This window comes from Tachyglossus aculeatus, chromosome 1 (genome assembly GCF_015852505.1).
Source record: "Tachyglossus aculeatus isolate mTacAcu1 chromosome 1, mTacAcu1.pri, whole genome shotgun sequence".
Taxonomy (NCBI): Eukaryota; Metazoa; Chordata; class Mammalia; order Monotremata; family Tachyglossidae; genus Tachyglossus; species Tachyglossus aculeatus.
The window spans coordinates 142579343-142594973 of record NC_052066.1 but is presented as its reverse complement, the minus strand read 5'-3'; the positions used below and the strand labels follow the sequence as shown (position 1 = coordinate 142594973).

At 47.8% G+C, this 15631-nt stretch overlaps 1 protein-coding gene across 4 annotated transcripts in view; it reads right to left on the bottom strand.

Annotated features, from left to right (window-relative positions):
* Window positions 1–15631, bottom strand: part of ZC3H8 (zinc finger CCCH-type containing 8) — a 43856-nt gene that overhangs the window by 18782 nt on the left and 9443 nt on the right. For 2 of the 4 annotated variants that reach the window (XM_038752483.1, XM_038752499.1), the window contains exon 1: window positions 6123–6277. The exons of 1 other annotated variant lie outside the window; for it this stretch is intronic. In XM_038752483.1, the coding sequence (XP_038608411.1) occupies window positions 6123–6262 (140 nt within the window). In that variant the 5' untranslated portion in view covers window positions 6263–6277. Of the gene's footprint in view, window positions 1–219; window positions 387–6122; window positions 6278–15631 lie in introns of those variants that run through there. One more of the 4 variants, XM_038752491.1, reaches the window with a different exon arrangement.

The following is a 15631-nucleotide window of genomic DNA, read 5'->3' as shown; positions in this document are numbered from 1 at the left end:
ATGCTGCTTCTCGAGAGATACATGGGCCCATTGGGAATTCTGAAAAACAGCCGGCTAATAGTGGCAAAGACTGCAGCAGTTACCAAGGCAACTTCTCCGCTCGGTTAGGGTACCAGGACTTAGCATCTACACTCCGCTACGGCTACTTCAGTTTCTAAATGGCTCCCACGTGTTAAAAACTTTTGTGTGCCCGTTGCCACGTGTTGCCCCTCTGCCCACCTACTCGCTTCACGACAGTCTGGGCACCGGCAGGAGCGAGACTGGCAGAGGCGTGAGAGCGCGAGTGGTCCCGGGAGAATCATCGTCATCAAGTCAATTCCTTCATTCCAGTTCTCAATCCTTATCAGCGCCTTCATCCGGGATGCTTGGAATAACCTGGCCCCGCTAGAGAAGCAGCGTGGCTCAGTGGAAAGAGCCCAGGCTTGGGAGTCAGGGGTCAAGGGTTCCAATCCTGACTCCCCCGCTTGTCAGCTGTGTGATTCTGGGCAAGTCACTTCACTTCTCCTCAGTGACCTCATCTGTAAAATGGGGATTAAGACGGTGAGTCCCACATGGAACAACCCGATCACCTTGTATCCACCCCAGCGCTTAGAACAGTGCTTCCCACATAGTAAGCACTTAGCAAATGCCATCATTATTATTATTACTGTAGAAGCATCATAGTCTTGTGGCTAGAGCCTGGGCGTCAGAAGGACGCTGGGTACCACTCCCGGCTCTGCCACCTTTCTGCTGTGTGACCTTGGGCAAGTCACTTCACTTCTCTGGGCCTCAGTTCCCTCATCTGTAAAATGGGGATTAAAACTGTCAGCTCCAGGTGGGACAGGAACTGTGTCCAACCTGATTTGCTTGTATTCACCCCAGCACTTGGGACAATGCCTGGCACATAGTAAGCGCTTAATACAACAATTTTTTTTAAATTGTATCAGCTTTCTCACCAGTCTCACTCTCCAGTCCATATTTTCCCTCACCTCAAGAGACTCAAAAGATGACCCATCCTTCAGCTTCAACCAGAAACTTTTGAACGCCAGCTTTAAGGCACTCCATCAGCTCTTCCCCTCTTATTTTTTTTTGTGGAATTTGTTAAGCTCTTACTATGTGCCAGGCGTGGTACTACAGCTGTGCAAGCAGGGAAGCAGCACGGCGTAATGGACAGAATATGGGCCTGGGAGTTAGAAGGTCATGAGTTCTAATCCCGGCTCGGCCACTTGTCTGCTGGGTGGCCTTGGGCAAGTCACTTCACTAGGCCTCAGCTACCTCATGGAAAATGGGGATTAAGACTGTGAGTCCTGAGTGAGATGATAATAATAATGATGGCATTTGTTAAGCACTCACTATGTGCAAAGCACTGTTCTAAGTGTTCTAAGCTGGGGGGATACAAGGTGATCAAGTTGACCCACGTGGGGCTTACAGTCTTAATCCCCATTTTACAGATGAGGTAACTGAGGCTCAGAGAAGTTAAGTGACTTACCCAAGGTCACACAGCAGACGTGTGGCAGAGCCGGGATTCGAACCCATGACCTCTGACTCCAAAGCCTGTGCTCTTTCCACTGAGCCACGCTTTGGGTCCCAGCCTGATTATCTTGCATCTACCCCAGTGCTTAATCAATCAATCAATCAATCATATTTACTGAGCGCTTACTGTGTGCAGAGCACTGTACTAAGCGCTTGGGAAGTACAAGTTGGCAACATATAGAGACAGTCCCTACCCAACAGTGGGCTCACAGTCTAAAAGGGGGAAGACAGAGAACAAAACCAAACATACTAACAAAATAAAATAAATAGAATAGATATGAACAAGTAAAATAAATAAATAAATAAATGGAGTAATAAATATGTACAAACATAAATACATATATACATGTGCTGTGGGGAAGAGAAGGAGGTAAGATGGGGGGATGGAGAGGTGGACGAGGGGGAGAGGAAGGAAGGGGCTCAGTCTGGGAAGGCCTCCTGGAGGAGGTGAGCTCTCAGTACGGCCTTGAAGGGATAATAATACAGCTTAATACAGTTCCTGGCACGTAGTAAGCACTTTAACAACAAATACCACAATTATTATTATTATACAAGACAACTGGGTTGGATGTAGTCCATGCCTCAGTTTAAATCCCCATTTTACAGAAAAGTGAGGCGACTTAACCCAGAATCACCCAGCAGACAAATGACAGAAGCCAAGATTAGAACCCAGGTCCTCCGACTCCCAGGCCCAAGCTCTTTCCACTAAACCGCGTTGCTTCTTGCTGCCCTCTTCTCAGCGCCATTCCTCCACCTACAAATCAGCCAGCATACTTTCTTCCTCACAAGCCAATCTGCTCACTGGGCTTCATTCCTGACTCTCCCACTGTGACTTCTTGTTTCCACTCTTCCTCTCTCCAGGCTGAAACTCTCTTCCTCTTCAAATCCACCAGACCACAGCCCTCCCGATCTTCAAAATCCTCCTGTAACCCCACCGCTTCCAGGTGGTCTTTCCCAATTAATAATAATAATAACAGTAATAATGGTATTCGTTAAGAACTATGTGCCAAGCACTGCTCTAAGCTCTGGAGTAGGTACAAGTTAAAGAGATTGGACACCGCCTAAGTAGAAGGGACAACAGGTAATGAATCCCCATTTTATACTGCATCCCCATTTTACAAATGAGGAAACTGAGGCCCAGAGAAGTGAAGGGACTTGCCCAAGGTCACACATCAGGTGGAGCAGGGATCCTGTCTACAAACTCTCATCTGCTCTTCCAAGTGCTTAGGACAGTGTTCTGCACAGAGCACACCCTTTACAAATACTAGTGACTGACTTTGTTGAGGGGAGGCTAAGGGAAGCCTCCCCATCCCCAGGGGAGGGGCTGGAAGGAAATAGTTCCACAAATTACTAGGAAATTATTATTATTATTATTATTATTATTAATAATGGCATTTGTTAAGCACTTACTATGTGCCAAGCACTGTTCTAAGCACTGGGGTAGATACCAGGTAATCAGGTTGTCCCACATGGGGCTCACAGTCTTAATCCCAATTTTGCAGATGAGGGGACTGAGGAGCAGAGAAGTGAAGTGGCTTGCCCAAGGTCCATAGCAGACAAGAAGTGGAGCTGGGATTAGAACCCATAACTTCTGACTCCCTAGACCGTGCTCTTTCCACTAGGCCGCTGCTTCAGTCTGTCCTTATTCTAAATTAATGCAAAAAGATAAGAAAACCACTAGGTTATTATTAGTGACAGGGGCAAAAAAAAACCAAAGTCCTACTCCCATCAAGAAGCTGCAATGCCAGTGAAATGATTTTTTTTAATGGTAGTTGTTAAGTATTTACTGTGTGCCAAGCAATGTTCTAGGCGCTGGAATAGATGCATCATTAGATTAGACCCAGTCCCTGTCCCTCTTGGGGTTCACAGTCTTAACCCCCATTTTGCGAATGAGGGAACTGAGGCCCAGAGAAGTGAAGTGATTTGCCCAGGGTCACACAGCAGACAAGTGGCAGAGCCAGGACTGGAACCCGGGTCCTTCTGCTTCCCGGGCCCCGCACTTCCCACTAGGCCCTTTGCAATTAGTGAAAGTTAAGCAACCAAAAATCACATTGTGCAAACGGGAATTCAACCACCTTCCCACCCAGGGCCCTTCGGAGGGTGATGGGGGATGGCCCTCCTCACCCCGCCAGCCCCCCACCGCTTCTCCCAAATGCCACAAACCCTCTCGACCCAGGCCCTTGGGGAGAAGGAGAAGGAGGGAAAGGAGGAAAAGGAGGAGGAGGAAAAAGAGGAAGGGAATAATAATAATGATGGCATTTGTTAAGTGCTTACTATGTGCCAGGCACCGTTCATTCATCAATCAATTGTATTGATTGAGCACTTACTGTGTGCAGAGCACTGGACTAAGTGCTTGGGAAGTACAAGTCGGCAACATATAGAGACGGTCCCTACCCAACAGTGGGCTCACAGTCTAGTCACAGTCATTCATTCAATCGTATTTATTGAGCGCTTACTGTGTGCAGAGCACTGCACTAAGCACTGTTCTAAGCACTGGAGTGGAGGATTAGGCATTGTGGCTCAGTGGAAAGAGCCCGGGCTTTGGAGTCAGAGGTCATGGGTTCAAATCCCGGCTCCGCCAACTGTCAGCTGTGTGACTTTGGGCAGGTCACTTCAATTCTCTGTGCCTCAGTTCCCTCATCTGTAAAATGGGGATTAAAACTGTGAGCCCCCTGGGGGACAACATGATCACCTTGTCACCTCCCCAGCGCTTAGAACAGTGCTTTGCACATAGTAAGCGCTTAATAAATGCCATCATTATTATTATTATTAAGACTGTGAGCCCCCCGTGGGACAACCTGATCTCCTTGTAACCTCCCCAGCACTTAGAACAGTGCTTTGCGCATAGTAAGCACTGAATAAATGCCGTCATTATCGTCATTATTATTATTACAAGCAATCTGGGTGGACACAGTCCCTGTCCCGTGTGGGGCTCACTGTCTCGATTCCCCATTTTTCAGATGAGGGAACTGAGGCTCAGAGAAGTGAAGTGCCTTGCCCACGGTCACACAGCGGACAAGTGTCAGGGCCAGGAGTAGAACCCACGACCTCCTTACTTCCAGGCCCGGGCTCTAACCACTAGGCCATGCCGCTTCTCATCGACCATGGGGGGAAGGGGAGGAGGAGGAGTGGAACTGCTCATTCATTCAATCGTATTTACTGAGCGCTTACTGAGAGCAGAGCACTGTATTATCATTACAATACAGCAATAAAGAGACAATCCCTGCCCACTGCGGGCCTGCTCACATAAACCTCCTTATTATAATGATCGGAGAGACGGTGGGGGAAGAAAGGAAATGAGATAGAAGGGAGAGAGAGAGAAAAGAGAGGGGGAAGAGAAGGGAGAGGGAGAAAGGGGAAAAGGAGAGAGAGAAGGGGGAGAGGGAAGAAAGAGAGGAGAGAATGGGGAGAGAGGGCAATAGGGGAGGGGGGAAGAGGGGAGAGAAAAAAGACAGGAGAGAAAGAGGGGGGATAGAGAAAGAGAGAGAGGAGGGGAAGAGAAAGGTGGTGGAGAAGAGAGAAAGAGAGGGGAGAGGAGAAAGACAGAAGGGGAGAGAGAAGGTAGACTGTGAGCCCACTGTTGGGTAGGGGCCGTCTCTATATGTTGCCAACTTGTACTTCCCAAGCGCTTAGTACAGTGCTCTGCACACTGTAAGCGCTCAATAAATACGACTGAATGAATGAAAGGTGGAGAGGGGGAGAAAGAAAGAGAGAGGAAGATAGGGAGAGAGGATAGAGAGAAGAGAGAAGGGGGAGAGAGAAAGAGAGGGGAAGTCAGAGAAGGGGATGGGGAAAGAAGGGGAGAGAGGGGAAGAGAGAGAAGGGGAGAGAAGGGAAAGAGAGGAGAGAAGGGGAGAGAATAGAGGGGAGAGAAAGAGAGGGGAGCGGAGAGAAAGGAGGGAGAGAGAACGACAGAAGGGAAGGGAGGAGAGAGAAGGTGGACAGGATAGAGAGAGGGGAAGACAGAAGGGGAGAGGGAGAAAGGAGGGACAGGGAGAGAGAGAAGGGGAGAGAAGGGAAAGAGAGAGGAGAGAAGGGGGAGAGGAGAGAAAGGAGGGAGAAAGACAGAAGGGAAGGGGGGAGGAGGGAGAAGATGGAGAGGATTCAGTGAAAGGGGAAGACAGAAGGGGAGAGGGAGAAAGTGGGGACAGGGAGAGAGAGACGGGAAGAGAGAGAAGGGAAAGAGAGAGGCGAGAAGGGGCAGAGAATAGAGCGGAGAAAGGAGGGAGAAAGACAGGAGGGAAGGGAGGAGAGAGAAGATGGAGAGGATGGGGGGAGGACAAAAGGGGAGAGGGAGAAAGGGGGGACGGGGAGAGAAGGGAAAGACAGAGGAGAGAAGGGGAGAGGATAGAGCGGAGAAAGGAGGGAGAAAGACAGAAGGGAAGGGAGGAGAGAGAAGATGGAGAGGCTAGAGAGGGGAAGGCAGAAGGGGAGAGGGAGAAAGGGGGGGACGGGGAGAGAGAGGATAGAGAAAGGAAAGAGTGGGGAAGACAGAGAAGGGGAGGGGGAGAAAGAGAAGGGAGAGAGAAAAAGAGAGGAAAGAAAGAGTGGAGAGAGAAGAGGGAGCTTAAGGGGGTGGGGAGGGGAGAAGAAATCAGAGGCTACTGCACCTTTGTTCCCCGGGGCATCCGGGACGTGCGGCTGCTGGGCCCAGGGGAGGGTTGGGGGGCTTAGAAAAGAGGCTGTAGAAGGGCGAGAGGGTCGGGGAGCCGGGGCTCCGGGGGCCGGGGCTCCGGGGGCCGTCGGCCATGCTGCTGACGGGAGGCCCAGCCCGCACGGCCGCCGCTTGACAACTGTGGGCCTCCAGGCCCCTTCCGCTTCCCGTCCGCCGCCATGACCTCAGGGGACCCCGCCCACAGGCCCGGGACCGGCCCGTTGGTCGCCTTGTTCGGGGGTATTGGGGGCGCCCCCCCCCCCCCCATGTGCCAACCACTCTACTAAGCGCTGCGGTACACACTCATAAGCAGGTTGGACAAAGCCCACCTTCCGCACTCCGCCACTTGGCTGCTGGGTGGCTTGGGGCAAGTCACTTCACTGGGCCTCAGTTACCTCAGCTGTAAAATGGGGATTCATAATTATAATCATAATGATGACGGTATTTGTTAAGCGCTTACTATGTACCAAGCACTGTTCTAAACGCTGGGGGGGGGATACAAGGTGATCGGGTTGTCCCACTTGGCTGCTGGGTGACTTGGGGCAAGTCACTTCACTACACTGGGCCTCAGTTACCTCAGCTGTAAAATGGGGATTCAGAATCATAATCATAATGATGATGGTATTTGTTAAGCCCTTACTATGTGCCAAGCACTGTTCTAAACGCTGGGGGGGGATACAAGGTGATCGGGTTGTCGCACTTGGCTGCTGGGTGACTTGGGGCAAGTCACTTCACTTCACTGGGCCTCAGTTACCTCAGCTGTAAAATGGGGATTAATAATTATAATCATAATGATGATGGTATTTGTTAAGCGCTTACTATGTGCCAAGCACTGTTCTAAACGCTGGGGGGATGCAAGGTGATCGGGTTGTCCCACTTGGCTGCTGGGTGACTTGGGGCAAGTCACTTCACTTTTCTGGGCCTCAGTTACCTCAGCTGTAAAATGGGGATTAATAATCATAATGATGGTGGTATTTGTTAAGCGCTTACTATGTGCCAAGCACTGTTCTAAACGCTGGGGGGATGCAAGGTGATCGGGTTGTCCCACTTGGCTGCTGGGTGACTTGGGGCAAGTCACTTCACTTTTCTGGGCCTCAGTTACCTCAGCTGTAAAATGGGGATTAATAATCATAATCATAATGATGGTGGTATTTGTTAAGCGCTTACTATGTGCCAAGCACTGTTCTAAACGCTGGGGGGATGCAAGGTGATCGGGTTGTCCCACTTGGCTGCTGGGTGACTTTGGGGCAAGTCACTTCACTTTTCTGGGCCTCAGTTACCTCAGCTGTAAATTGGGGATTCATAATCATAATCATAATGATGACGGCGTTTGTTAAGCGCTTACTATGTGCCAAGCACTGTTCTAAACGCTGGGGGGATGCAAGGTGATCGGGTTGTCCCACTTGGCTGCTGGGTGACTTTGGGGCAAGTCACTTCACTTTTCTGGGCCTCAGTTACCTCAGCTGTAAAATGGGGATTCATAATCATAATCATAATGATGATGGTATTTGTTAAACGCTTACTATGTGCCAAGCACTGTTCATTCATTCATTCAATCGTATTTATTGAGCGCTCACTGTGTGCAGAGCACTGTACTAAGCGCTTGGGAAGTACAAGTTGGCAACGTATAGAGACGGTCCCTACCCAACAGCGGGCTCACTGTTCTAAGCGCTGGGGGGGATACAAGGTGATCAGGTTGTCCCACTTGGCTGCTGGGTGACTTTGGGCAAGTCACTTCACTTCACTGGGCCTCAGATGCCTCAGCTGTAAAATGGGGATTAATAATAATCATAATAATAATGGTATTTGTTAAGCACTTACTATGTGCCAGGCACTGTTCTAAGTGCTGGGGAGATACAGGGTGATCAGTTTGTCCCACTTGGCTGCTGTGTGACTTTGGGCAAGTCACTTCACTTCTCTGGGCCTCAGCTGTAAAATGAGGATTAATAATAATAAAAATAATGGTATTTGTTAAGGGCTTACTATGTGCCAAGCACTGTTCTAAGCACTGGGGGGATACAGGGTGATCAGGTTGTCCCACTTGGCTGCTGTGTGACTTTGGGCAAGTCAGTTCACTTCTCTGGGCCTCAGTTGTAAAATGAGGATTAATAATAATAATAATAATAATAATGGTATTTGTTAAGGGCTTACTATGTGCAAATCACTGTTCTAAGTTCTGGGGGGGATACAAGGTGATCTGGTGGTCCCACGTGGGGCTCACAATCTTAATCCCCATTTTACAGATGAGGGAACTGAGGCCCAGGGAAGTGACTTGCCCAAAATCACACAGCTGACAAGTGGCGGAGCTGGAATTAGAACCCATGATCTCTGACTCCCAAGCCATGCTCACTGAGCCATGCTGATTAAGACTGTAAGCCCCACGTGGGACAACCTGATCACTCTGTATCCTCCCCAGCGCTTAGAACAGTGCTTGACACACAGTAAGCGCTTAAAAAATGCCATCATTATTATTATTACCATTATTATTACTCCACCGTATTCATTCAATCGTATTTATTGAGCACTTACTGTGTGCAGAGCACTTGGAAAGTACAATTTATTCATTCAGTCAGTCAGTCAATCGTATTTATTGAGCGCTTACTGTGTGCAGAGCGCTTGGAAAAGCGCTGCCCAGCCCGCACCCTCCGCTCCTCCACTGCTAATCTCCTCACCGTACCTCGTTCTCGCCCGTCCCGCCATCGACCCCCGGCCCACGTCATCCCCCGGGCCTGGAATGCCCTCCCTCTGCCCCTCCGCCAAGCTAGCTCTCTTCCTCCCTTCAAGGCCCTGCTGAGAGCTCACCTCCTCCAGGGGGCCTTCCCAGACTGAGCCCCTTCCCTCCTCTCCCCCTCGTCCCCCTCTCCATCCCCCCATCTTACCTCCTTCCCTTCCCCACAGCACCTGTATATATGTATATATGGTTGTACATATTTATTACTCTATTTATTTATTTATTTATTTTACTTGTACATTTCTATCCTATTTATTTTATTTTGTTGGTATGTTTGGTTCTGTTCTCTGTCTCCCCCTTTTAGACTGTGAGCCCACTGTTGGGTAGGGACTGTCTCTATGTGTTGCCAATTTGTACTTCCCAAGCACTTAGTACAGTGCTCTGCACATAGTAAGCGCTCAATAAATACGATTGATTGATTGATTGATTGATTGGAAAGTACAATTTATTCATTCATTCAATCGTATTTATTGAGCACTTACTGTGTGCAGAGCACTGTACTAAGCGCTTGGGAAGTACAAGTTGGCAACATATAGAGACGGTTCCTACCCAACAGTGGGCTCACAGTCTAGAAGGGGGGATACAGAGAACAAAACCAAACATGTTAACAAAATAAAATAGAATAAGTATGTACAAATAAAATAAATACATTTATTGAGCACTTACTGTGCACAGAGCACTGTACTAAGCACTTGGAAAGTACAATTCAGCAATAAAGAGGGACAATCCCTGCCCACAATGGGCTCACAGTCTAGGGTGGGGGAGATACATCAGAACAAGTAAACATCAATACAAGCCACGAGGAGCAGCGTGGCTCAGTGGAAAGAGCACAGGCTTTGGAGTCAGAGGTCATGGGTTCAAATCCCGGCTCCACCACTTGTCAGCTGGGTGACTTTGGGCAAGTCACTTACCTTCTCTGTGCCTCAGTTACCTCAACTGTAAAATGGGGATTAAGACTGTGAGCCCCCCGTGGAACAACCTGATCCCCTTGTAATCTCCCCAGTGCTTAGAACAGTGCTTTGCACATAGTAAGCGCTTAATAAATGCCATTGTTTATTTATTTATTTTATTTTTAAGCAGGCATCAATAGAAATAGAGAGAATTATAAATTTACACACATATACATAAGTGCTGTGGAGCGGGGAGAGGGGGGAAGAGCAAAGGAAGCCCACTGTTGGGTAGGGACCGTCTCTGTGTTGCCAATTTGTACTTCCCAAGTGCTTAGTCCAGTGCTCTGCACACAGTAAGCGCTCAATAAATACGATTGAATGAATGAATGAAAGTGAGTCAGGGCGATGTGGAAAGGTTGGGACTTTTCCTCAGCCTTTTGGGGGCTTAGTCCGGGAAGGCCTCTTGGAGGAGGTGCATCTTAAGGGGGGGAAGAGGGATCATCTGGCGGATTTGATGCAGGAGGGCGTTCCAGGGCAGAGAGACTGTCCGGACAGAAGGTTAGGCACCAGAGGAGCCAAGTGTGAGGGCTGGGATGTAGAAGGAGAGAAGAAAGGCAAGGTAAGAAGGGGCAAAGTGATGGATGGAGAGCTTTAAAGCCGATAGTGAGGAGTTTTTTTTTGATACGGAGGTTGACAGGCAAGCACTGGAGAACTTTTGAGGAGAGGGGTGATATTCCCTCAGCGTTTCTGTAGAAAGATAATCCGGGCAGCGGAGTGAAGTTGGGACTGAACTGGGGAGAGGCAGGAGGTTGGGAGGTCCAAAAGGAGGCTGATAATAATACTACTGATGGCATTTATTAAGCGCTTACTATGTGCAGAGCACTGTTCTAAACGCTGGGGAGGTTACAAGGTGATCGAGTTGTCCCACGGGGGGCTCACGGTCTTCATCCCCGTTTTACAGATGAGGGAACTGAGGCACAGAGAATAATAATAATAATAATGATGGCATTTATTAAGCGCTTACTATGTGCAGAGCACTGTTCTAAACGCTGGGGAGGTTACAAGGTGATCAGATTGTCCCACAGGGGGCTCACAGTCTTAATCCCCGTTTTACAGATGAGGGAACTGAGGCACAGAGAATAATAATAATAATAATGGCGTTTATTAAGCGCTTACTATGTGCAAAGCACTGTTCTAAGCACTGGGGAGGTTACAGGGTGATCAGGTTGTCCCACGGGGGGCTCACAGTCTTAATCCCCATTTTACAGATGAGGGAACTGAGGCACAGAGAATAATATTAATAATAATGATAGCATTTATTAAGAGCTTACTATGTGCAGAGCACTGTTCTAAGCGCTGGGGAGGTTACAGGGTGATCAGGTTGTCCCACGGGGGGCTCACAGTCTTAATCCCCATTTTCCAGATGAGGGAACTGAGGCCCAGAGAAGTGAAGCGACTTGCCCAAAGCTGACAGCTGACAATTGGCGGAGCCGGGATCTGAACCCACGACCTCTGACTCCAAAGCCCGGGCTCTTTCCACCGAGCCACGCCGTAGATCCAAGGTAGTCAGGTTGGACACAGCTCCTGTCCCACATGGGCCTCCTGGTCTTAATCCCCACTTTACAGATGAGGGGACTGTAAAGTGACTTCCCCAAGATCACGCAGCAGAGGAGTGGCAGAGCAGGATTAGATCCCAGCTCTTTCCAACTCCCAGGCCCGTGCTCTAGCCAGTAAGCCATGCTGCTTCACACATACCATTATTATTAATTCAACGGAAGACCAGTGCTAGGCCAGTCATAACCGTAGAAATGTTGACAGCGGAGGAGCTTGCATTATTTCATCTTCACGGTTATTTTCACTCACCCATTCCTACGGTATTTAAGATTACCCTGGTGCTTTCTATATTCTTAGGACCCCGGGGGAAAAAGCTGAAACTGGAATGACTAATTAAGCAATCTGAATAAAGCTGTTGCTCTCTTCCCAATAGGATTATTTCGATTATTATTGCTCGTTTCCCTGGAGGGATGTAAGTCATGAAAAACTCATCTGAGGTTTTCTTGGAAATAATTAGTTTGTTGGGTTTTTTTCACTCTGAAAACAAATCAAACAGCTACGGTTTAGATCACGGTAGTGTCAAATTCAAATGTAAATACCTACAGTGATTTCTCATGTAATGGGTGGGGGGTATCATCATCAATCGTATTTATTGAGCGCTTACTATGTGCAGAGCACTGTACTAAGCGCTTGGGAAGTACAAATTGGTAACATATAGAGACAGTCCCTACCCAACAGTGGGCTCACAGTCTAAAAGGGGGAGAGAGAGAACAAAACCAAACATAGTAACAAAATAAAATAAATAAATAGATATCCTATATATCTATATAGGTATCCTTTAAGAACTTTATGTTATGGGAAAATTGTGCTGTAATAGCCACTGAATCAATGGCAATTAATGGTTACTAGGTAGTTGGTTAGAAGATATCCCCATCATTGACATTTTTGATACAAACTGCTATAATAATAATAGTATTTGTTAAGCGCTTATTATGTGCCAGGCACTGTACTAAGTGCCAGGGTGGATACAGTAAGCTCTCAATAAATACTACTGAATGAATACAAGAAAATCATGTTGGACACAGTCCACGTCCCTTGTGCGGCTCACAGTCTGAATCCCCATTTTACAGATGAGGTAACTGAGGCCCAGAGAACTTAAGCAACTTGCCCAAGGTCACCCAGCAGACAAACCGTGGGGTTGGGATTAGAACCCAGGCCCATGCTCTATCCACTATGCCATAGTATAGTATTATGTCCACCAGTAGCAGAATATTTTACATTCTTGTCAATCAGGCATTGGTATTTATTGAGCGCCTATCGTGGGCAGCATGGCCTAGTGGAAAGAGCATGGGCCTGGGAGTTCAGAGGCCCTGGGTTTTAATCCCAGCTCTGCCACTTACCTCCAGTGTGACCTTGGACCAGTCATTTCTCTTTGTCTCCATTTCCTCATCTCTAAAATCAGTCGATCAATCAATCAATGGGTTTTATTGAGCGCTTACACTGTGCAGAGCCCTGTACTAAGCATTTGGGAGACTACAGAAGCAGCGTGGCTCAGTGGAAAGAGCCCGGGCTTTGGAGTCAGCGGTCATGGGTTCAAATCTCGGCTCCGCCAATTGTCAGCTGTGTGACTTTGGGCAAGTCACTTCACTTCTCTGGGCCGCAGTTACCTCATCTGTAAAATGGGGATTAAGACCGTGAGCCCCCCGTGGGACAACGTGACCACCTTGTAACCTCCCCCGCGCTTAGAACAGTGCTTTGCACATAGTGAGCGCTTAATAAATGCCATCATTGTTATTATTATAATTAATAATAATACATATAATTTATGTATATATACATAGTACATATAATACATATAATTTATAATAATACATATAATAATAATGGCATTTATTAAGCACTCACTCTGTGCAAAGCACTGTTATAATAATAATAATGATGGCACTTATTAAGCACTCACTATGTGCAAAGCAGTGTTATAATAGTAATACTGATGGCATTTATTAAGCGCTCACTATGTGCAAAGCACTGTTCTAAGCGCTGGGTATGGGAAAGTACAATATAAGAGAGTTGGTAGACAGGTTCCCTGCCCTCAAAGAGGATGGGAATGTTAGTGGAAGAGAGAGGATTTTTGGAAGGGAGGAAGATGGGTTCAGCTTGTAACACTCTGGGGGGAAGGAGAAAATCAGCGGCAGAGAGGCCTCCGCAGTCCCGCCCCACTACCGGACGCTACCTCCCAATCCACCAGCTCTCCTCAGCACCAGTCAATCAATCAATTAATCGTATTTATTGAGCACTTACTGTGTGCAGAGCACTGTACTAAGCGCTTGGGAAGTACAGGTTGGCAACATATAGAGACAGTCCCTACCCAACAGTGGGCACCATCAAGGAGACTCCATCCCGGCCTGTCTCGCACCATCCCGGCGGGAGACAGAAAAGCGGCCACAGCCTGATGCCATCTCCACAAAATAATAGTCATAATAATAATAATAATAATGATATCTGTTAAGCGCTTAACTATGTGCCAGGCACTGTACTGAGCGCTGGACAAGCAAATCGGGTCGTACACAGTCCCTGATCCATGTGGGGCTCACAGTCTCAATCCCCATTTTCCAGGTGAGGTAACAGTCCCAGAGAAGTGAAGTGACTAGACCAAGGTCACACAGCAGACAAGTGGCCAAGCCGGGATTAGAACCCATGACCTTCTGACTCCCAGGCTTGGGCTCTGACATTCATTCATTCAATCGTATTTATTGAGCGCTTACTGTGTGCAGAGCACTGTACTAAGCGCTTGGGAAGTACAAGTTGGCAACATATAGAGACGGTATATCTATTCTATTTATTTTATTTTGTTAGTATGTTTGGTTTTGTTCTCTGTCTCCCCCTTTTAGACTGTGAGCCCACTGTTGGGTAGGGACTGTCTCTATATGTTGCCAACTTGTACTTCCCAAGCGCTTAGTACAGTGCTCTGCACACAGTAAGCGCTCAATAAATACGATTGATTGATTGATAGAAGGGGGAGATTTATTAAGCACCTACTATGTGCAAAGCACTGTTCTAAGCACTGGGGAGGTTACAAGGTGATCAGGTTGTCCCACGGGGGGCTCCCAGTCTTAATCCCCATTTTACAGAGAACTGAGGCCCAGAGAAGTGAAGTGACTTGCCCAAAGTCACACAGCTGACAAGTGGCAGAGCCGGGATTTGAACCCATGACTCATGACTCCAAAGCCCGGGCTCTTTCCACTGAGCCACGCTGCTTCTCAATCCATTACGCCACACTGCTTCTCAGCAGATACAAGGTCGATGCAAGTTGGGTTGTCCCCCGTGGGGCTCAGTCTTAATCCCCATTTTCCAGATGAAGGAACTGAGGCCCAGAGGAGTGAAGTGACTTGCCCAAGGTCACACAGACAAGTGGAGGAGCCGGGGTTAGATAGAACACGTTCCCGGGAGCACAGGGACCCCAACCTTCCGCAGCATGGTGTAGTGGATAATGGGGGTTCTAATTAAGGTTCCAACTCTTGTCTGCTGGGTGACCTTGGGCAAGTCACTTCACCTCTGTGCCTCATCTGTAAAATGGGGATTGAAAGTGGGAGTCCCACGTGGGACAGGGACTGTGTCCAACCCAATTTGCTCGTCTCCAGCCCGGCGCTTACTACAGTGCCTGGCACTCTGTAAGCACTTAACAAACACCACAATTATTGTTATAATTCTTTTTAGATCACGAGCATAAATGGGAATGAAAGGTCTGTTCTCCCCCTTAGACTGCAAGCTGCACTTGGTATGACTATTTCTGACCTGCTTATCTTGTATCTTGTAAATCTTCTAAAATGGGGATTAAGACTGTGGGCCCCACAGGGGACATGAGACATGGACTGGACTGTGACATGGACTGGAATTTGCTCCTAGAGCTTATCACAGTGTGTGGCAAGTTGTTGCCAACTTGTACTTCCCAAGTGCTTAGTCAAGTGCTCTGCACACCGTAAGCGCTCAGTAAATACGATTGAATGAATGAATGAATGAAATAGCGTTTAACAAATACCACCATTATTACTCTTAAAGCCTGAATCTAAGTTTTCCATCCTCTAGCATTAGAAGATAAAGCTGCATATCTCAATGAATGCAGCCCAAAGCAAACTTCTTTATGACATTTAAGTGAATGATAATAATAATAATAATAATAAAAAACTGTGATATTTATTAAGTGCTTACTATGTGCCATGCACTGTATCATGAGAAGCAGCGTGGCTCATTGGAAAGAGCCCGGGCTTTGGAGTCAGAGGTCAGGGGTTC